The 22,229-nt window shown below is 46.0% G+C and overlaps 1 protein-coding gene across 1 annotated transcript in view; it reads right to left on the reverse strand.

Moving 5' to 3' along the window:
- Positions 1 to 21,357: 21,357 nt before the first annotated feature.
- LOC144785314 (galanin receptor 2b-like) overlaps positions 21,358 to 22,229 on the reverse strand; it is a 184,671-nt gene continuing 183,799 nt past the window's right edge. The window contains exon 2 of the mRNA XM_078664281.1: positions 21,358 to 22,105. Coding sequence (XP_078520407.1) covers positions 21,358 to 22,105 — 748 coding nt within the window. The remainder of the gene's footprint in view (positions 22,106 to 22,229) is intronic.

Here is a 22,229-nt window from a genome sequence, read left to right on the forward strand (position 1 = left end):
GGAACCTTCGCTTCCGGCTCTTGCTCGGTCGGTCCTGCTAGTTCCTTCCCCCTTGGAGATTGCCTGGCGATGTGGGGTACTTTGCTGGTTCTGGGCCATGGCGGACTCGACGTCCGTTGGCGCCAGTCGCCCCCGCTCCCTACTGTGCCGGATGATGCGGCGGGGGCTTCCGCCTTCTGCTTGGTTGCCGCATCTGGTTGAACCCATCCCGGGGGTGCACGGTGCTGCGTGGTAGGCTTCCGCTCGCCGATTTCCTGCTCCTCGCTCCCATTGGTGGGGATGAGCGGGGAGCTCCGGGACGTCTTTTTCGCTCCTACAAACGGAACGGGAGGGGGCACCCCAGACATCTCTGGAAACCCCTTGTTTCTCTTCGGGCAGCAGCGGCCGGTTCCTCATCACATGGAACCCTCGGACCTAAATGGAACCCTTCGACAAAAATTTGGGCTCCAACGCCGGTGCTGCTCCCCCGCTCCTCAAAAATGGGAGTTTTCCTGGGGGAGCAGTGTTTATATGCCCCCCCCTCCTCCGCTAGGCCAGGTGGGCACCATGCCCATTGGGTGGTTCGCATTCCGCCTCGGCCTCCATTGGTGAGCGTCTCTTAGCGGCCACCGCGGGGGGGGGAGGGCGGGCGTTCCTTAGTCTTTGTCCGCTTTGTGCGCCCAAAAACTGGTCCTTACTAGTTTGTGTCTGGGGGCCCTGCGCTCGTTATGGCGCCGGCTCTCGAGCCCCCTTTGGGGGCATCCTCTGCAACAGTGGCAGCAAGCACACTGATGAAAGGCGGTTCTTATTCTTAGAGCCCAGGCGCTCTCGTGCGCTCATGGTTGTGCTAAAGTAAAGTAAAAGCCAAATATCTGACTGCTATGGTATTGACTCGCGTTTTGATGCTTTTCATTCTGTACTTTCACTTTCTCTGACACCTCTTTGTATGCCTCTGGGCCCGAGGTAGAGCGTCACTGGCTACTCTCTATCACAGACATGCATTAAAGAGTTGTTACTGCCCTAGGGCGACGTGCTGGACTTGTTTGCCAAATAAACGCATCCGTTTTTGCACCGCTATCAGAGGGTAAAATGTAAAATGTAAATGTAGTTGAGCTTATATAGCGCACAGCTACCCGCAGTGGGTGTCCCGGCGCTTGCTTAGGGAACCCTTCCTGGTATTCCCCTGTGAGATAGCAGGGTATCCACAAGTGAAAGTCAGGCATCCCGCCGCGAGGGGCCGTTGTGGAGATTAAGCAAGCTATTGCCCAGAGTCGCAGAGTGTGAACCCGTGAGTCGAGGAGGCACCGGGGCGAGAATTATCGAGTCCGTGGAATTTTTAGCCCAAGACCCGCCGAGGTGGGGAATTGAACCCTGGTCCAGGACCGATCTCAGCTTCCGGGTCTGCTGCCTCTAACCCCTGAGCCTGCTCCAGGTCCAAGGTGCGGATTCTTTTTGGCAGTTTTTTTCCAAAACTATTATTATTATGGGTTCTGGAGGACTTTCTGCGTGCTGGTTGTTCCCTGCTAAGGCAACGTGCACGACAATAAACAGGGGGGAATTTCAATTATTTCAGTGTGAAGGCACTCCTGGAATTTTGCCATGGACTGGACTCATTTTTAATTACATATAGAGGGCGCAATCACGTTTTAACAATTATGATTTAAAGCTGTTTTTGTCTTTTCTTCAGACTGTAATGTAATACAAACTGTGTTTGAACATGTAAGCTATTTTGGAAAGCCAACCTTCCCTAACTTGAAGACCCCCCTCTCTCTCTGACATCTACACACACCTCTATATACACACACACATACACTCACACACAAAAATCTTAGTCACAGGCACTGACTCTTCTTTACACACTTAGATAAAACGTCTCTTTTTCTTACCTACCACATACACTTTACTCTACACACCCTCTCTCTAACGCAAACACAGCGCACTGTCTTGCGTTAATTACACGCTCTCACACACACAAGCGTACTCTTTCGCACTCTCCCATAGTTATTCTGTATCTCTTGCTTAGATGCACACTCATTCTCACTTTACACCCCCCTCTAACAAGCGCATACAATGTTCACTGTCTTTCAACTTAACAATCTCCTACTCTTTTGTGCGTGTGTACAAAAACACCATGCAAAAACTCATCCACATGATCACGTGTAGCCTTATCCTGAAAATGGTATTGTATACAGTTGCAGAATTCCATTTCAATCCTCGTCAAGTTTCTCTGCACATTACTTTTGAACCTTTTTTTTAATTAGTGTGGAATTTGCACACACATCACTGCATGCAAAATGTACTGAAATGACAAAATGCAGCAGTCACTATAGCAATCATACCATGATGCGGTGCTCTTAAAAAAATATATAAGCTACTGAGCTGGCTAGAAATCATGAAGGGAAGATGCAGTCCCTGAACATTTTGCAAACATACGAAATTCTGGCATCGTGTTGTATCGGCATGGGCAGCTCTTTCTGACTTTAGATTTACGTGCCCTCTGTCTTCTCCAGATGGCACCATCGCCCAAACCAGTTGTAATTCTCAGCAAACTGTACTATTATATAGTTATTAACCAAAAAGTACTGAGTCGACTGTACCTGGGAGAATTCGCTGTTCGGAGCAGCGCTCTGGCACAGAGGCGCAACTAGATCCAAATTGGGGGGGGGGGGGGTTACTAAACATTTCAGGGGTGGGGGGCTGACTCTTCCACCAATATGCAGAGTGGAGCTGCAAGGGCTCTAAAAAGGGGTGAAAACACTACAAAGCCTCGTTAGCAAGTGAATGGTCTTTTAAAGACCTGTGAAGGACTCAGGTGCGGCTGTGTGTGTGCCCGAGAAGCTGTCTCAGCCGGGGCTGACCCACACGACGGGGGGCTGAAGCCCTTTCGATCCCATTGGGCATTGCGCGCCTGCTCTGGCATCTATACACTGTAACGATTTATATGACTCGTTGCTTCCAGTTTTAGTGCTGACCGTTACATTTGGTTACACAATGCAGTTGTCTTGTTTTAGCTTTTGATCAACGTTATAGTGTACATGATTGCTGGCATCCGAAATAATGACTACAGAGTCGAACCAGCTTTTGGCAATAACGCCACAGCAAGAATCTATTTCTGGTCAGGCAGGGGCATCTTTACTGCTTAAATGGAGTACCTGGTGATCTAAGCGTCTCCTTTTAAAAGTACACACAAAGCTTCACACAGTTCAGTTTGTGGTTGAATGGAAAGACAGGAGCCTTTTAATTTGATAATTGCTCCAATATATTTTCTAAATGTAGCTGACAAACCATGTGTTCCGTTTTGAATCATATAATTTCTGGTCCTCCAAAAATGGGACTAATTTGGAGAAAACATGAAAAGGGCATGCAAGGAACGTGCGTGTCACTGCTTGCTCCCGAGGCAATACTCCAGGGGAGTGAACTCACGAGTAAAGGTGGGACAGGCAGCCACCATTAGCCATTTGCAGGCTACGATTTTTAAAGGACAAGCAGAAAAGACAATCCAGAGCGTGGGAGGAGTCATCCCCCACAAAGTAAAGATAACAGATCCCCTACAGCGTAAGCGCTGTTTAGGCTTGACCTAAAAACGTTCAGATAACTGGTCATTTTATTTATGCTCCTGCTGGAGACCAATCATTTGTCTGTTGGTAGTTTTAAAATGCAGATAAACTGAAATTTGTGTGGATAGCTCAGTAGGTTACAGCCTTTGTCACAGAGATCCTTGTGTTACTTGCTGTTCAGAAATTACTATCCTAACATAGGACAGTGACCTATGAACTGTTATCAAAGAGCTTCATACAAACTTTGCTTTTTTGTTTTGTTATATAGTTAGAAATAGTTAGAACTTCCTCAGTCTTTATTAGTCTAATGTTTTCTAATGTTTCTAAAAAGAGTGTGTTTGGGCAGTTATTAATTTTTATCAGTAATGCCAACCCCCAACCACTGGAGTACTATTTAAATCCTGAGTTTGTGCTTCTCCAGAACAAACCCTCATAAAATATACTGCCCACCAGTATGGATGATGTGAATTGTACACCTTGTAATCCTAATTGGCTTATGTGACATTCCCTGTAGACAGATTTATTGTCTCTGTGTAATGGGTGCGTGAAGTAAAGGACTGTGACACGCTACACTGATATGAGTAGCCCTATACAACAAATGAAATGCATATGAGACAACGGCAGCAGAGAGATGAGGGGCTCTGGTGGAGGGTGGTGGTGAGGGACTCTGAGGAGGAGGTCATGAGGGGGAGTGGCTGCAGAGAGATGAAGGGCACTGTTGGAGGGAGTAAGTAAAGATATCTATGTATCAGTATCAAAATCTTTTATTCGGTAACCACTTGTTTGCAACCATAAAAAGTACATAATTTAAAAACAATGAATTAAAAACAAACTTGCAACATAGTTTAAAAACAATAAAAAGAATTGCACAAGCTTGAAGGTGGAAATGTCTATTCAATCATGAGATTGGCGTATCTTGATGGTAGCTTTTAAAAAGATAGCTATACACTTTGCTACATGTACCGAGTCCAAAAGCTGTAGCGAAAAAAATGCAGAGTGACATAACCTGTGACCAGAAAAACGAAGAAGTGGGAGAATCCAAAATTTACGTGGTGCTTTATAATATTTACAAAAGAAAATAATATGAATTGTTGATTGAGTTGATACTCCATCACATGGACAGTTCATAAGAGTGCTCAACCAATTTTGAATTTTTGGAAAAGAAACTAAACGGAAGAAGGTGTTGAAGCGAAATCTTGTCAAAAGATATTTCTCATGGTTAGACAAATAATACTTCAAGTATGGTTGAATACCTTTAACAGGTTGCACTGCACAAATTTGAGAGTTCGAAGATTTTGCAATCTCCATTTGGTTGCGCAGTTCTCTCAGATGGTCCATACACATCTTCTTTAGCTCTTTCCTTGAGATGTCCTCTACGCTAGGTGGATCTTCAAAGTAAGAGGTACGGCCAAGATCGTTAAAAAAGTTCCGCACATAGACTAACCAGGTAATCCTGCGCCAGTTGGTTAAAGCCAAGCAGTCCGTGATCAGGGAGCGAGTCAAATGGCACTCTGGTTTGGTCCAAATGCGTTGCCATAGGAGAATCGGTTGGGAATGGATGGCGTCAGTGATGTATTCCATACCAAGCTCATTATGCGAAGAGTAGTTCGGAGCACTTTGTGGAAGAGCCAGCAGATATTTGACAAACCTGTTCTCTATTATTTGAATAGAGTCTATTGGACCATATCCCCAAACACCCGCTCCATAAGTGGCCACACTGTGACATTTTGCGTAGTAGATTTTCAAAAGTTCGGGGGGTGCAGGATTGCCTAGCTTCCTCGAGAATGAAACCAGGGCTGATGTTGCTCGCTGGAAGAGAAGTTTTCTGCTGGCCGTGGCCTGTCGCCAACTTAAAGATTCATCCACCAGGATGCCCAAGTACGGATAGACAGAAGTTTTTTCCAATTTTGTTTTATCCACCAAGATTGGCTTGGGATTCTTGACCTTAGGACCAATGTGCATAGTAAATGTCTTTTTTATATTAATTTTTAGCCCCAGAGAGCTCATAAAGGAGCAGTACTTGTTAAGTTGTTTCTGCAGTTGATTCAGTGTTCGAGCTATGATGACCGAGTCATCTGCATATAGCAGGGTTGGTATAGGGCGATGGCTTATCTGGGGTAGGTCCTGGCTCCCTTCCAGCAGAGCCTGCTCTAGTCCATTGGTGTAAAGGTTAAACAGGAAGGGAGCCAGTACGCAACCCTGTCTTCCCCCTTTCCTATGGAAAAAGAGGGTGATAGCTCACCGTTGACTCCAAATCGGACACACGCCGTGGCGTCGGAATAGAGTTCACGGAGGAAAACTATGAGGGCGGGGTCCACCCCAAGATCCCCTAGAATAGACCAAAGTTTGGAATGTTGGGCACAGTCAAATGCTGCAATGAGATCAACGTACACGAGAAAGATGTTACCTCCTTTTGCACCCACATATTTTCCAGTCAAAAGGGCAAGATTCAAGGCCTGCTCCACAGTCCCAAGACCCCTCTGGAAACCATATTGCAGGTCGGTCATGATGTTATTTTCTTGGGCCCAAGATTGCAATCGGTCCAAGACCACCCGACCCGCAACTTCGCCCATGGAGTCCAGAAGGGAAATTGGCCTGTAGCAGACCGGGTCGTTGCGGTCACCCTTTTTAAAGATGGGGAGCAGGATTGACGTTGACCAAGACTCTAACAGCCCTACTGATGTTACTGCTGCCAGGACCTGGGTTAGTAGTGGTGACCAGAGTTCAAAATTGTGGAGGAAAAAGTCCAGTGGAACGCCGTCAGGCCCGGGAGCTTTTCCCAGTTTCGACGCCTTAAGGGCTTTTGCAACTTCCGTATGATTGAAATGTAAATTAATCGGGTAACTGTTCGTCCCTGATTTATGGCCTCCGCTATGATCTTCTACTAGTGGGTCCGTTGGAGGATTTCTAAAAATTTTGGAAAAATGAGAGACCCATTCAGCTGCCGTGACTGCAACGTCTAGGTGCTGTCCCTTTGAGGTGTCGGCCTAAAAGGGAGATCTAATAACCTGCCAGAAAAGGGCACTATCTTTGTTTTGGCAGCTGTCATGCAATTGTTCCCAAAGATTTTTCTTAATTTCTTTTCTGCGTTCCAATCTGGCTGTGTTATAAAGTTTCCTTAGATTAGAAATTTCCAAGGTATCCCGGATAGGTCTATGGAGGGCTTCCTTTAGGTTCGAAAGGGCCTTACGACAATCTGCGTTAAACCACCTCTCGGAGGTAGATTTATTTTTCATACTCTTGCCAGAGAACTCCTTTCCAATTACCTTCAAAATATTCTGGAAGCTTCCCACGATAGTTTTGGGGGAGGAATCAGTTGATAAACAGTCAAGTACCCAAGGTTTAGTTTTTGCAAGAACTCTCTCCGTTATTACAACTGGGTCCACCTTGGCCCATTTAACTGTATAGCCATTCAATTTATTCATTGTTAAGGAATTTTGTCTTAGATGGCTAGAAGTGATAGAGTGTAATTTAGCCTTCTTTGGGTTAACTCTTACACTAATAGGGAAGTGGTCACTGGTAGCGTCAGTCCCAGTAGAGAAATTGGTCACTTGACCCTTTAAGATCTGAGAGGTCAAAATATAGTCAATGGTGGTTAAATGTCCTCTACCATGGAACGTTGGTGAGAAATCTGCTTGTGGTTCTACTAGATTATTTGCAAAATCAAGCTCTAAGGAAAAAAGGGACTCATTTACTTTGTTGCCGCAGTTGGAATGGGCAAAGTGGAACAGAGGACTGCCATGTTCGTCCTGTAGGCCACAATTTCCATTTTTATAATTAGTACATAAAGGGAGATTAAAATCACCATCCCAGATTATATGTGCTGTGGATGGCTGGAGTTCGTTTTGCAAGGATTCTAAAAAAGTGGTAATTTCGGTTAAGGTTTTTATACAGTCCATTGTGTCTGAATTATTATAATAATTAACCAAGATATAGATACTGTCTGTGTTAAAATTTATTCGCAGTATTTGATAGCTTGGGAATTCTTTTAGCTTACGTATGGATATAGTAGGCAAGGTATTAGCAACATAGACCACCAGACCACCCTTTGGTCTTCCCATAGCTCCCTGGATTGCTGGAATATGAAATGTTTTATAGCCCATTAAATGCATCGGGATAATTGACCATGTTTCTTGGAGGCAAACTATCTGATGTTCCCTCACTGTGTCAAGCCACGGCTGCAATACCAGCTTAGCACGCAGTCCTGCGACGTTCCAGTATAAAATTGAAAGGCTCAGGGCTACAGTGCGAAGGTGGTCATCCGGTCGGGATGATGTCTGAGGGTCAGGAGGTCGCATAAGTGGGCACCTTGGTGAGATCACGGTGGTTTCTTTAGTAATAACCGGATTTCTTGTCTGGTGTGAATTTGTAACGTTTGCTCCCATGGAGGTCTCTAAGGGGCTAATCATTGTTACATTTAGGATGGTATCGGAGGATTCTGTGATGGGTCCTGTCTTAATACTATTACTGGGTGATAAGAATTGTTTTAATTGGGTTTGGGGTTTAGACTGAAGTAGTTGCAAACCAGGGCTTGTAAAGGCGTCCCTGATTTTTGGGGCCTGAGTCGTACTCGTTATGGTTGCTAACGGTCAGTCTACCAGTTTCAAGCAATCATATCTGTTTCTAGTCGGGAAGCTCTGCCAGCCCTCCATGAATTGGAGGGGCCTACCGGGAAGCCAAGACTGAGTCTGCCAGTCTCTGTGCCTATTTCTATTACCATGACTATAACCCGCCTGATTCCAGTGTCCTTCCCGTGGATATTGCCAGTTTGAAGTAGGGAAATATTGATGTGTATTCAGTGGAGGATAAAAAAAGGATAGATGTTGGGCGTCAATACCGCCTTTTTTCCCCAAAGTTGGATAGGAGCAAATAAAGTCGACTGCAGTTGAATCATCACAATTAACTATGATGCAGTCGCCCTGAATTGATTTGCGCTCGTCCCCTATCCAGGTTACTCTACGAACTGTAGAGATCCTACCAGAGTGACAAGGCTCAAGGGGTCTGTTTAAGCTTAGCCACTGAATGACCTTATTTTTGAGTGACCAGACAGATTCGTTAGTACCGTCAGTTAATTCAGGTACTCCTGTAAGAATGATTGTGTAGGGGGATGCCTCGGGTGGAAGATGCACCGGACGCCTTAATCGTGCTCCTTTTTTGTCTGTCGCCGAAGATTTTGGTTCTATTTTAGGGGATGAGGATGACGGTTTTTTAATAGTGGCTTGATTTGTATTTGCGTTTGTGTTTGCATTTTTAACCAATCCTGAAAGATTCTGGGTCAAAACAGTAGGTCCTATGGTCGTTGGGACACCTATTGGGGAATTTGGCTGCTGTTGAGCTGGTGGGGTAATATGCTTAGATTTCATAAGAGATGCAATAGCCCCTGGAGGCTGCTTAATTCCCACACCAGATTGGGCCGGTTGGGGGGCTTTTATTGGATGAGTAGGATTTCCCTTCCCTTGTTTGTAAATGTAAATTGTAAATTGATACTTGTATAGCGCACTACTTACCCGCAAGGGTCTCAAGGCGCTTGTACGAATACCGCTGTGGAACCCATCCTGGCATTCCCTGTGAGGTGTCCATTCCTGGGCACCTCCAAATTGGAGGCCAGGCATCCTTAGCGTTGTGGGGGCAGTTGTGGAGATTAAGCAAGCTATTGCCCAGAGTTGCAGAGTGGGACTCCATGATTGGAATAGGCACCGAGGCGAGAATGATCAGGTCTGTGGAATTTTGAGGCCAAGACCCGCTGAGGCGGGGAATTGAACCCTGGTCCCGGGCTAGACCTCTGCATCAGGGTCTGCCACTCTAACTATTGAGCCACACTTCTCCACTTTTGTTTGGGTAGTTATAGGCTAGACACGGAAGGGGGAGTACGTGATAAAGTTACTATCTGAGTTTCAAGATGCCTCAGACTAGTTTCTAAAGGTTTTAGGTATTGTATAAAAAGCTCTTTAATGATAGTTAGTATTTGCGAAGTATGATTACAAACTCTGCACGGGCCGCCCACCTGGGATACTTTGTTTAAGTTATCAGAATTCTCTACACTAATAGTAGGTGCTGCTGAGATGTTGGGATTTGATGTATTTATACTAGGTTGAGTAAGCTGTACAAACTGTCCCCCCCTGGACTCCAAAGGGGTATTAGGGACCGCTTCGTTACCGTGTAGTTTACTATTTCCCCTTTTAGAAATGGCTCCTTCTCTAGCTCCGCGGAGCTGCTTATCTAAAGTTGTATCCAGAGGTTCCGATGTTTGGCATAGTTCTAGGTCTGGGGTATTTTCTAGGTCTGTTGACGAAAGGGAGTCAATCTCGGATTGGGTTGCAGACAAATCCACTGTACACGGAACTGTGTGGATAGCTACCGTCGTGACAGAGGGTGTCAGAATAGAAGTGGTAGGTGCTAAGTGTATAGGAGAGGGCGCAGTAGCCAAAAGACCCAACGAGGAGCGTTTTGCATTGACAAGGTCCATGGATGCTCTACGCTCCAGGAGAGAAATACTCTGGTCAATGACCTCATTGGTTCTAGAGATGAATTGATCTATAGGCCTCGTGATCTGGGCTACAGTTAAAGCAGATTTAGTTTTACTTCTGGTTCTACCAGGCATATTGCTCTGTGCAGAGGAGCAAACAGCAACAGCAACAATGGCAATGGACCGGAATAGGCTGATGTCAAAACAAAAACCAAGGGGCGGGCGGCCCCGGCCCGGACCCTACCGGTCACTAACGGGCAACAACGGGCCCGCCCTTGGCCCGGGCTTCGCCCGGCGTCCCGCGAGGCGGGGCTGATGCGATTTAAATGCGCCGCCTGGCGCTCCCCGGTGACACGGACCCCAGCAAGGGCTTCTGGGAGATGTAGTTAGCCCCTCGCCGGTCTCCTCTCGGCAGCCCCGCTCTAGCTGGAATCAGAGCGGTCAGGCTGCGGGAGACAGGTGGGCGGGTCCGTGAAGGCGGTTAGGGGTCTGGAGAGCTCCGCAGTAGAGTAGGAGCAAGACTTGGCGTAAACAGCAAGGGCAGCAGAGATTTCCCCAGATATCTATGGAGAAAGAGGTCATTAGTGTGGCCCCAAAAAAGTATTTTGCACCAGCACTAAATCAGGCCCTGTCATGGCCTTTCTATTTTTGTTTATTTAATTATCAGTCTGGTGATTAGGACGACTGTGGAGCATACTTTAAAGTGCATGATAATTAAAATTTACTTGTGATATTTTCGATGTTTCAAGTTTAAAGGTGATTTTACAACGTTTTTTACCAGGAATAATGAAAGTGGAGTCGGATGGTGGCTGATATGGGGCTTGGGACCAAGGTCAGCTGCGAGATAAGTTGCACTTGAGAGGGGTGGTAGAGAAGTGGATAATCGGGTCTGAAAGAGAGTGCGCTGCAGAGTCCGGGGTCAGGTGGAGGTAGTAATGAGGGATTTTCTCTGAAGGCTAGCACAGAGGGAGCCCGAGTAGTGTAACATGCCTTATACTCCCACCTCAGAAACCTCCTCTTACCACAATTACATGGAAAAAAACACTTTACTGCGAGAGTGATGGCATTTAGAACGAGATTGGTAAAAGGGTGTGTTTTACTGGGCCTTGTAAGACTTAGAACTGATAAAGGAGGGCCCTGAAGCAGGCCTGGGTAGACATATAAGCGCCAAATCGGGCTTGCAGTGGCCCACCCGAATGCACCCTTGGCCCACCCAAATAAAGGTTCCATTAGCCGGCCCTGCTTCCCAGGCTGGTCAAGTGCATTCCTGGCATTCCTGAGTTTTGTGTTTAGCAGGAGACAGGGCTGTTTCAGCATCGCAAACTGTAGAAAACCCAAAATCTTGTCCAAAGCAGAGTCCAAACCTGGGTTTTCAAAACCTTTCTCTGGTAAGTGTTTTAGGTGCGGCAATTCTGGACATTTGGCCAACTCTAAGAATTGTCCTGGGCTGAAGGCTTCTTGTAGTGTGTGTGGCCGGAAAGGCCACTTCACAAAGTGTTGCAGATCAGGAAAGGGTATAAAGAAGGTAAGAGAAATAGATCTCTATGAAAATGACTCTGACTCTGATGCAACTAACATTTGTCAAGTAAAATCTGCAGGTTGTGATGGTCCCATGGAAACTGTTCGCATAAATGACGCTCCAGTGAAGATGTTGTTTGACTCGGGAGCCAAGGTCACTCTAATTCCTAAATCGTTCTTTGATCATTACCCAAAAGAAAAAGTTAGATTATCTAAGCCTGATAATAAACCAAGAGGTTACGGTGGGGAAATCATCGATCTGCTGGGTGGTTTTGTTAGTACCATTGACTTTAAGGGTAGAGTCATTCCAGGCAAAGTGTACGTTTCAATGAAGGGTGATTCACTGATTAGCTGGTTCCACCAAAGAGATTTGCATATATTAGTGGATCCTAACAAGAACCCCTCTGTATGTTTAGAAGAGTTAGCTGTTGTAAGTCAAGTGGGGGATGATTGTACTTCATGGGTAAGAGAGATTCCTGAAGTTTTTGAAACTAAACTGCGTTGCCTGAAGAATTACTATCATCACATTAAAGTGAAAAACAACGCAATTCCAAAAGTTGCCAAGGTTCGCAATGTACCTCTCTCGGCAAAAGAGAGCATGAAGGTTGAACTGGACAAACTGATTTCTAATGGTGTCATACAAGAGGTGGAAGCAACAGAATGACATTCTCCCATTGTTATGGCTCGTAAGGCCAATGGGGAGGCCAGACTCTGTGTGGATTTGAGGGAGATAAATAAGGCGGTTGTTGTTGATCACTACCCTCTTCCTAATATTAGTGAAATGATGTGTGCGTTAGATCGCGCTAAACACTTCGCTTCCCTCGACCTTCCTTCTGCCTACCATCAGGTTAGACTACATCCCTTATCCCAAGACCTCACGGCATTCGTGACGCCTTTTGGCACATTCAAGTTCGTGAGGATGCCATTTGGTCTCATCTCTGCCGCCTCTGTCTTTCAGAGGGTAATGGAACGCATACTAAAGGGCATAGACGGAGTACGCGTCTACCAAGACGATGTCCTGGTATTTGGTTCAAATTTGGGTGAACATGATCATAGATTAAGGGCGATATTAAAGGGGTTGTGTGACACAGGGCTTACTCTGAGAGCTGATAAGTGTCGCTTTAACGTAGCACAAATTGAATACCTTGATCATCTATTGTCTTCCAATGGGATTAAGCCAAAACCATCCTTGATTAACACTATTTCGAATCTGAGAACTCCCCAAGATAAAGATGAACTAGTGAAGGTCTTGGGTATGGTAGAGTTTTACCATACATTCATTCCAAACTTTGCCAATGTCACAGAACATTTGAGACTTCTTTTGAAAAAGGGGTGTGAGTTTGTTTGGGGGAAAGCATGCGAAGAAGAGTTTCAAAACCTGAAGGTTCTGTTGAACAAAGCTCCTGATTTAGGGAGTTTTGACCCTAAGAAACCCTCTTCCTTGATGACCGATGCCAACTCGAAGGGTATTTGAGCTGTTTTAATGCAAAAAGGGGAAACAGAAGATAAAACTATTTTGTTTCTCTCTAGACCCTTGAGAGAAGCTGAGTTCAATTATTCAGTCATAGAGAGAGAGGCTCTCTCTATTTTTTGAGCCATACGTAAACTTCGTAAGATTCTGTGGGGTTGTTCTTTTTCTGTTCCGACTGACCACAAACCTTTGAAAGAAGTTTTATTGAGAAAAGGCATTGACTTAGTATCACATCGCATTAGAAAGTGGGTGGTGGCGTTGCAAGAATTTGATTTTGAAGTCAGTTATCTCCCAGGTGTTTGTAATAAACTAGCTGATTGCTTGTCCAGGTTAGGTGACATGAATAATGATGCTGCAACCTCTGTTGACAGAGAAGGCGATTGGTTTGCAGGTGAAGAATTGAGCGAAGAGAATAACGTCTGCCTTATCAGTGAGGGGATAATCTCTGAGAAAGACTGGAAGGATTCAATTCTAAAGGATGAGGTGATACAGGAGGTGATGTCCATGGTTGCCGGTCGGTGGCATGACAAAAAAGACTGTTGTGATGATGTTAGAGGCTTTGGCAAGTCAAGGATGAGTTGTCGGTGGTGGATGGCATGCTTTTAAGAGGTAGTAAATTGGTTCCGCCTCAGGAAGTAAGGAACGCTTTACTGGAACGAGCGGATTCAAGCCACATGGGTATAGTCAAGACCAAAGAGAGAATAAGGGTAGCGTATTGGTGGCCTGGGGTTGACTCCCATGTGGAGAGAGTGATTAGGAATTGTCCAGAGTGTACCAGCAGTGATAAATTATTAAAGTGTAGGACACAACCAATGATAAAAAGGGAGCCTTCTGCTGGTCCCTGGTGTGATAAATCAATTGATATTTTAGGCCCCGTGAGGAGGAATTCTTCTGATAGGTATGTTATAGTCTGTATGGATATGTATTCGCGGTGGCCGGAGATTAACTTTGTGAGTTCCATAGAATCCAACGTTGTTATTGAGTTTTTGGACGAATTGTTTGAAAGGGAAGGTTTTCCATCTTCTTTATTGTCGGATAACGGCGTACAATTCACTTCGAAGGCTTTCAAGGACGTTCTTTCTTCGAGAGGTATAAGGCACAAGAGAGCAACCCTTTATCACCCCAAATGCAATGGGCTAGTAGAAAGGTTTATCAAAGTGTTGAAAGATTGTTTACAGCTAGCCTCTGTGGCTGTAAAGAACTGGGAACAGGCTATGAGAAAGAAAGTAAGGGAATATAGGTTTACCCCACACTCCTACACTGGTGTCTCACCATTTAGACTCTTTAGGGGTAGGATGCCTAATGTTGAAGTGTTCCCTTCATGGGTGTTAGCAAAAAGAACTTTGGTGGATGGGAATGTTGGTGGGGTTGAGGGGTGGAAAGAGAAACAAGAAAAAATATTGGATAAGCGCAGAGAATGGTTTGATAGCCGCAAAGCCACAAAGAAAACTATAGTTTTCATGGGAGATTGGGTAAAAATCAGGTCTCCCCGCCTCGACACTGGTGATTCCAAATTTAGTAAGCCTTTTGAAGTGATCAAGATTTTTAAGAATGCAATTAAGACCAATGACCACAGAGTGTGGAATCTAAATAGAGTGTCTAAATGCCTTTCCCCGGAGGTGTCGTATTCTTCTTCTTCCCTGGCTTCTACTTCATCATCATCCTTGCGGGGAAGACCTAGAAGGGCAGTTAGACGTCCTTATAAGCTACAGGATTTTGTGTAGCCATGTTTAGTTGTATTCTATTTTGTAATGATTTGATTTTTAAGCCTGATATTAGATAGGTTTTCTTTCTTTAATTGTTGTTGTCGTATTAATAGGGGGAAGGTAATGTAGTGTCTTAATTGATGTCATTTAATGTGGTGTTGCCCTTTAACTCTGTATGGAATCTGGAATACTGGACTTACTGTGCTGGGCAGAGCTTAGGCTCAGATGAAAGTTGCCAGTCCTGTGCGTTGGATGGGGTCTCTGTTACTAGGATCCTAATAACGAGATCTTTATGTCTACACCTGACTCCTGCTAAGTGATTGATGTGGATCTTACATAAACCTTTAGCAGTGGTCTGCCCCTTCCTGAGCACCACCATTTTGCTTGATGGCGGGAGTGGAGAGGTGGAGATAGTGGCCCCCTTTGATGTGCAGGGAGGATCATCAAGTGGAAAGTGCAGCCTGGAAGTGGAGACTAGTGGGACCGTGATGCAAGAGGCAAACAAAGTGCTGGAGAGCATCTCCCTGCATCCTATTCGGTGTTTATATCATAAGTGGCATGCTGCGTTAGAATGGGTGCTGCTTTTGCTTGGGCTTGTTCTCTGGCTGGAGCCTGCAGCCGCATATGCTGACCAGTCCTGGCCTGTATGGCGCTCCCGAGCAACCTCGGAGGAAGGTGGGGCCGTTGCACGTGCACTCTCGAGTGAAAGAAAGCCCCGACCTTGGGATCCAGCAGCCTCGACGCCTGGGTAACCCGGCACCTCGGACAGGGCCGGACTGGGAACCAAAACCGGCCCTGGCAAAATGCTCGGCCGCTCCCCCCCTCCCCACTCGGGGTGGTTGGTGGTTTCGCCGAGCTCTTTGCTAGGGCCGGTTTTCGGACGATTTTGTCACAGGGCCGATTTTGCAACTATGCTGCAAAAATGGCCCTGTAGCAAAAACGGCCCCCATGGGCCCAAAACCGGCCCCCACCCTTGCGACCCACCGGGGGATTGTCCGATGCCCGCAACGGCCAGTCCAGGCCTGACCTTGGACTTCTGCTCACCAGACATTGCAACTCCTTTGGCTTCAGGAAAAGCTAAGGTTAGGGTTGCTACTGACATCCTGTAATACCCGTGCCAATCATGCTGTTCGTCCACACAGGCCTTCAACCATTACTGATGCCAAGTGTTTTCTCCACGTTATGTTAATCCACTGTGGTCTCTGCCCTTACTCCCTAGTGGAGGCATACACCGTCCTCTTTAGTAGTTAGTGGAAGGGCTGTGCACACAGCCAGACCCATGCCCTCAATAGCTTCTACAACATAGGACATAATTAACTTGGACCCAGAGAACAATAGCTCAGAAAATAGTCACTCTTTATTTTCTTGATCATAAAAGATATATTTACATTTTACCATATGTGGCATAAACTAATATATACACAGACGATGTCAAATACACATTTACTATTCTAAAAAATACAGCATGGATCTGAGTCACTAATATTTGATCCAGAGCATATTAGCAGCTGCCACAAACACAGATAAACCCCCTTTTAACATATTCACAATTTTGCTTCTGGTCAGATCTGAGGAGGCTGGGAGCACTGCCATGTGCCTGATAATTGGACATATGTAGACTTTCTCACACCTGCTGTCTGGGCAAACAGTAGAAGTAGACCAGCCATGAATGATTGTGGTGGCCCTACCTACTGAGAAAGTGAGTTCCGTAGCAGCTGGGTCATTGGTATACCTGTCAGGGTTAGGAGGGTTAAGGAGAGCTGGATACTGACTCCATCGGGACCCCTTGGGGAACATGGCCTAGTGAGAGTGAGATATGTGATAGATAACCCGGAGCAACAGGAGGGTAGTGGGACTGGCTACAAGGTTTGACAGTACGTCACAGGATCTGAGTGTGATCCATGAGAAGAAGAGGTGACCTACTCTGTCCACTCGCGAGAGATCACTTGCTTAATTACCTGCTCCCTATAACCACTCCAGGGACATTGGATGGACGCAGAAAACAGCACAGTGGAAAGGGCCCTGGGAAGGAGAATAGTATCTTGGCCAGACATGCAGGTCGCCCTAGTGCCATCAAGCCCATTTATGTGCCAGGGATTTGGGCAACATTCTACCTTTCTTCCGGGGAGGGTGTTGTTCTGAGTCCTGCAGATCTAGCCGGTACGAACATAAATGATCTTCAGACAGACTTCTTGGGCAGTCCAATCCCTTCTTTAGCTAGCTTTAAGAAAGGATTAGAGGCAGTGTCCACTCACATAGACCCACAGTCACACACTGCCTCTCCCACAGGACTGGTAATGTGCCCCGCACAGGAGATGAGCCTAGAGGGTAGGGATGCCACAGGGCCAATAGGACAAGGGAAGCACAGGGAGCCTGGTGAAAAATAACTGAGGGATCCGACTGAAAGACTATTCTTACACTCTCATACCTTGCCTAACCTCGAGTGTTGTAGCCACTAGAGCTGAGTGACAATGAATGCAGAAAAAAAATATGGCAACCTCGGCACTCTAGTACAATTATAATAGCCGGTTCAATGCTTAAAAAGGAGGATTGTCACATCAAGCAGTCTATTCCTAACCATATTGCTACTCTGTCTTAAATTTAAAATTTGTGTTTTAAAAATGTTGTGATACATTTATAATAAATTGTTACATCCAGAACAGATTCAATGCCCTGGTGGTACTTTGAATTGGTTAAATAACCATATGAATTGATATTATAATTGTACTAGAGTGCCGAGATTGACATATTTTTTTTCACGTTTCACTGGGTCCAAACGGCACCAGTGTTTTGGCACCTTCGGTAGTGGGCTGCAGTTAGCAGAACCTTGAAGGGCACCAATACTTGGATTTATAGACTTAATGCACAAAGAGAATAGATGTGCTAACCAACTAAACCACCACTGCCATTTGTAAATATTGACAATGAATGCAGCCCGATCTATGAGTATTCTTATGACCCGGAACAGTTATCAACAAAGGTCTCCTTAGGCCTAACCCCCTGATGAGGGTCCGTTCTTTGTCATCCACCTTGGGACTGTAGACCACGCTCACAGAATGTAGAGCCACTAATGATGGAGAGTTGGAATAAAAGTGATGGGAGGAATGTTTGAATTAATGTAACTGGTAATCACTATGATTTGCATTCTAGTCTATCATTTATGTCCACTCTGTTCCAATACAGACAGGGACACACCTTATGCAAATTAGCCTAGGTCCTGTATCAATTGAACACGTCAGCACAAGCTCCCAGGCCACTCATCCTTTGAACGGCAACGGTTTCAGCTTAATTGAGCCTCATCAGTAAAGTGTTTCTGTGGGAGGAGGACCAAGGCTGTTAGCATAGCACAGTAACCACAAAGACGGACTGGAATGCGGCTTCTGCCCATCACGTTTTTGTATTTCTACACCTACTGAGCTAGTAGTCTTTAGGGAGAAAGGACACAGTTCCTGGACTGATAAAATACCTGACGGAGAAGCTTTGTCCTGGGACTATGGGATACATGGGATGGACTCCAGGAGCAGTAAAGTCCTTATATGTTCACACCTATTCCCGGGACTGTAAAGTCACTTCTGTTACACAGTTTGCTCAGCTTGCTCCTTCCTTACTGGGACCGCCCTCTAGCCCAGATCTAACTTTACATGAACCAAAAACGGGGGCTTCATACGTATCTTAATATCTTTCTGCAAATAGATTTTTATAAGATGTCTAGCTTGACTAGCTCTATGTCTCTCTCCAACTTTCACCCTACTTTCCGTCAATCTGCAGCTCTACAGATTTTTTATTTCAAATATTGTACGTTTGGTGTAAAAAATGTATATGACAAGGACGTCTGTGTCGGTTTCTCCTTTGTTATATCTACCTATTCTTCCTGTGGCTCTACCTCCATCAACGTTCTCTCTCTCTCTGTCCATCTCTCTCATCGAAGTCACGCTTCCGCTAACTTTACCGCTCCCATCTCTTTGATAATTATGTGCCTGGCCTATCTTTTCCTGAAGTGTACAAATTCAATTACAACATAACTTTCACGCGGATTGCCAAAACATTGCACTTTGCTTTAATACCAATCATCGGGACTGTGGTAGCTTGGCAGGCTAACTTTTACTTCCAGTTGTAGGTTTTCATCCAGGGGGATGTGGATATTTGCTCATCGTTCTACACTACGTAAAGTGAAAACTTCTTTTGGGGAAACTCCCTATAGTTCTGGCTCTGTCTTGTACCATTGGGGGGGGGGGTTGGCGTGGATCTCATGCCAAAAGGTCCAGGTCGCTTTGCTGGCAAATACGAGCTTGCAATGCTATGCTATGCTATGCAGTTGTCCATGTTTTTCTCTCACACTCCAATCAATGTACTCTCTTTTTCTTTTTTCTTTCTGTCTCACTCGTCTGCACAGATTGCAAATGTATCTCTCTCTCTCTCTCTCTCTCTCTCTCTCTCTCTCTCTCTCTCTCTCTCTCTCTCTCTCCCTCTCCCTCTTTTTCTCTCTCTTCCATTTCCTTTATTCATCCTTTAACCACACCTAAGCTCCAATTTTTGTCTCTGGTTTGATCGAGGAAATTATTTCTCGGCTTCCAAACACCCATATCCTGCGGGTTTGAAGCCAGTACTGCGCTCGGAGCTTCTCTTTACTTCTCTGTGTTGCCTTTTGCCGTGGATTGTCCTATTATTTCAATAGCTGTTCTCGTGTTTTATTAACATAACCTATAGAGCTAAATAGCAAACTGGAACTCAGTAATTGGGCGATGGGCTACATGGACTGCTGATTTACATTGTTTTTGGTTCTGAGAGCAGAATAGAACGCAGCGTAGCCAATGGGATTTTCAGAGCCCTCAACATGTGGGAGTAAGTGCTGGAGAGAATCTTGGAGAATGATATTGAGGTGATCAAAACTGTCCTTCTACCACTGTAAGAATACGTCTGGGTCTGTGAATATGAACGCCATCATTTAAATGGTAAGTCTTTGACTTCCGTGTTCAAGGGATGGAGGTTTTAGGATTTTTTCTGGACTTGAACACATCTAGAAAAGTTTCACCTGAAGCACAACCTTGACTCTCTTAGGACGTATGTGGCATTTAAAGTAGGAAGTACTGTACACAGGCGATGAAAACCTTTAATCATATCTACCATGGTAACCAGTTGCAAACTCAGGGGCAAATTTACAAGCTCCTTGCGCCTCTTTTGCGCCGCCGTTGCGTCACTTTTGTGACGGAGCAGTGGCGCAAAAGATGCGCCATGGTGCGGGGTATTTACAACATGACGCATCTGGGAGATGCGTCACGTTGTAAAGCCCTGCGCCAGAAGTAGGCGGTCCTGCGTAGGGGGGGGGGCGTTCCGGCGCGGGAACGCCTCCGAAAAGTGGCTGAGTGAAATCTACAAGATTTCACTTAGTCACTTTTGAGCCAATGCTGCGTCAAAACCCTGTGCCTGCTTGAAGCAGGCGTAAGGATTGACATAGCATTACCCAAATAGGGCCCCCCAGAGCAATGCTGGAGCTGCGTCGCATTTGCGACGCAACTCCAGCAATGCGCCGCCTTTACGACACAGATGCGTCACGCATCAGTGCCGTTTTTGCCCCATGGTGCGCCGCATTGTAAATGCGGCGCACAAATGGTGGCGGAGCTGCGGCGCACAATAAGTGGCGCATCCCTGCTGATATGCAGGGATGCGTCACTTACTGTAAATCTGCCCCTCAGTGTCCTCCAGGGCTGTCAGAGTTTGTAGAATGACATATTTCAGGACGTTTGTAACCCTGTGTTTTGCACTAGTTTGTCAGTGGGCCTGTATGACTACACACTTACAAAGGTTGCCTCCCCAGACCAATAGGCCCAATAGGAAGAGATGCACATTCACACTTGTTGCACATACTGCTCCTGTGTGTGTACATGTGAGGAGAATGGCAACACAGTATGACAGTTATTGTACTAATACAGAATGATTCTTACTGGTACTCAGCCTGGCAAGTGATATGTCCTGGGCACATTGGGAGGACCCTCGCGGTCTCCATTCCAGTGTGCATAGCTATCCACTAACCTACTATCCTGCACAACACATTTTTCGGAACCTGGCATTTTTGCTAACAGAACGTTGCATTCTGGGACTTGTAGTATTGTATAGCCATAAGTATGTGATCAGAAATCTTGCTGTATAACTACCAAGACCAACTGAAGCTTTCATCTATGATATTGGGCTACCTGGAAGCTGTCATCCCAACGCCTATAGTGCTTCAAACTTTGAGGGATGTTTTACACATGCCCTTCCTTACAAAGGATTCATAGACACGCAGCTCCTTCCATCCCTCCTGGAGCCCATGAGGGTTACACCTACTCAGGGTCCAAGGTGATTTGAAACACGTTATGGAAGCATCAGCATGGACCCATCAGACTGTGCAGGCATCCACAGAATGCATCACCTCCTGGCACACTGGCCCGAGGCAGAGCCCAGTGCCTGAAGTGTACAAGTTATTTGGCACTATGTTTCTATATTGGAAGCCACCTCACCGTCCATTCAAAGCATGAATATTTAAGATCAGCAGGCACTCCAATGGCAGGTCTTGGAGCCCATCACCCTGGGCGATGAGACCTTTGTCCAAGAAGTCTATTTGCCACTGTAGAGCTTCAGCTATGTCCAGTGTCTCTCAAAATATATGCTCTACTCCTGAAGTTAAGGGATGCAGGAAGGTCTTGAGATTTCAGAAGGTGTCCCCAGTGGTCGCTGCCCCAGCTCGCACCCATGCTGCCTTCCAATCTCCTCGTTCATCTGTGACACCTCCGTGGAAGCGGCTTCGAAGCCAGGCACAGTGTTGGCCACATGCACCACATGGATCTTGTTGCGTCCCTCTTTCCGCAGCAGGCAGCTGAAGACCTTCTTGAAACCCTTGCGGAAGTGCTTGGAGACCAGTGCATAGACGATGGGGTTGAGACAAGAGTTGGCATAAGCCATGCAGTGGGAGAGGAGACGAAAGGCATAGGTCGCTTGATTGAAAGGGAAGTCGCCATAGAGGTAGCATAGAACCACCACGTGGTACGGCAGCCAGCAGAGGCAGAAGAGCACGGTTACAATGATGATCATCTTGGTCACCTTGCGCTTGGCTTTCTTAGATTCGGACATGTCCTCCAAAGGGTCCACAGCCGTCCAGAGGAACTTGATGGTGCGAGTGTAGGACAGGCTGACAACTAGCACTGGCAGGACATATCCCAGCACAAATGTACCCGTATCCATGAGCTTGCGGTTCCAGGGCACCCAGCCTGGCATGCAGAAGTGACTGGACCCATACTCCAGCAGGTCATAGTAGCTCAGATAAGGCCCAGCCAAGAGCACAGAGAGGCCCCAGATGACTGCCATCGTTGCCACAGCATTGCAGGGAGTGCGCAGTTCTCGAGACCGCAGTGGGTATCGGATAGCCAGGTACCTGTGGATAAAAAAACACATATTTAAAGCAAGCTGTCAATTTTTTTGTGTTTTCTTCAGCAAAAGTGCTCTTAATTCAACACTTCCCACCAATTCCCCCTCTCTTTGTAATCCCTCCTCTCCAG

The sequence above is a fragment of the Lissotriton helveticus genome, chromosome 10, assembly GCF_964261635.1.
Source record: "Lissotriton helveticus chromosome 10, aLisHel1.1, whole genome shotgun sequence".
In the NCBI taxonomy this organism is placed as follows: Eukaryota; Metazoa; Chordata; class Amphibia; order Caudata; family Salamandridae; genus Lissotriton; species Lissotriton helveticus.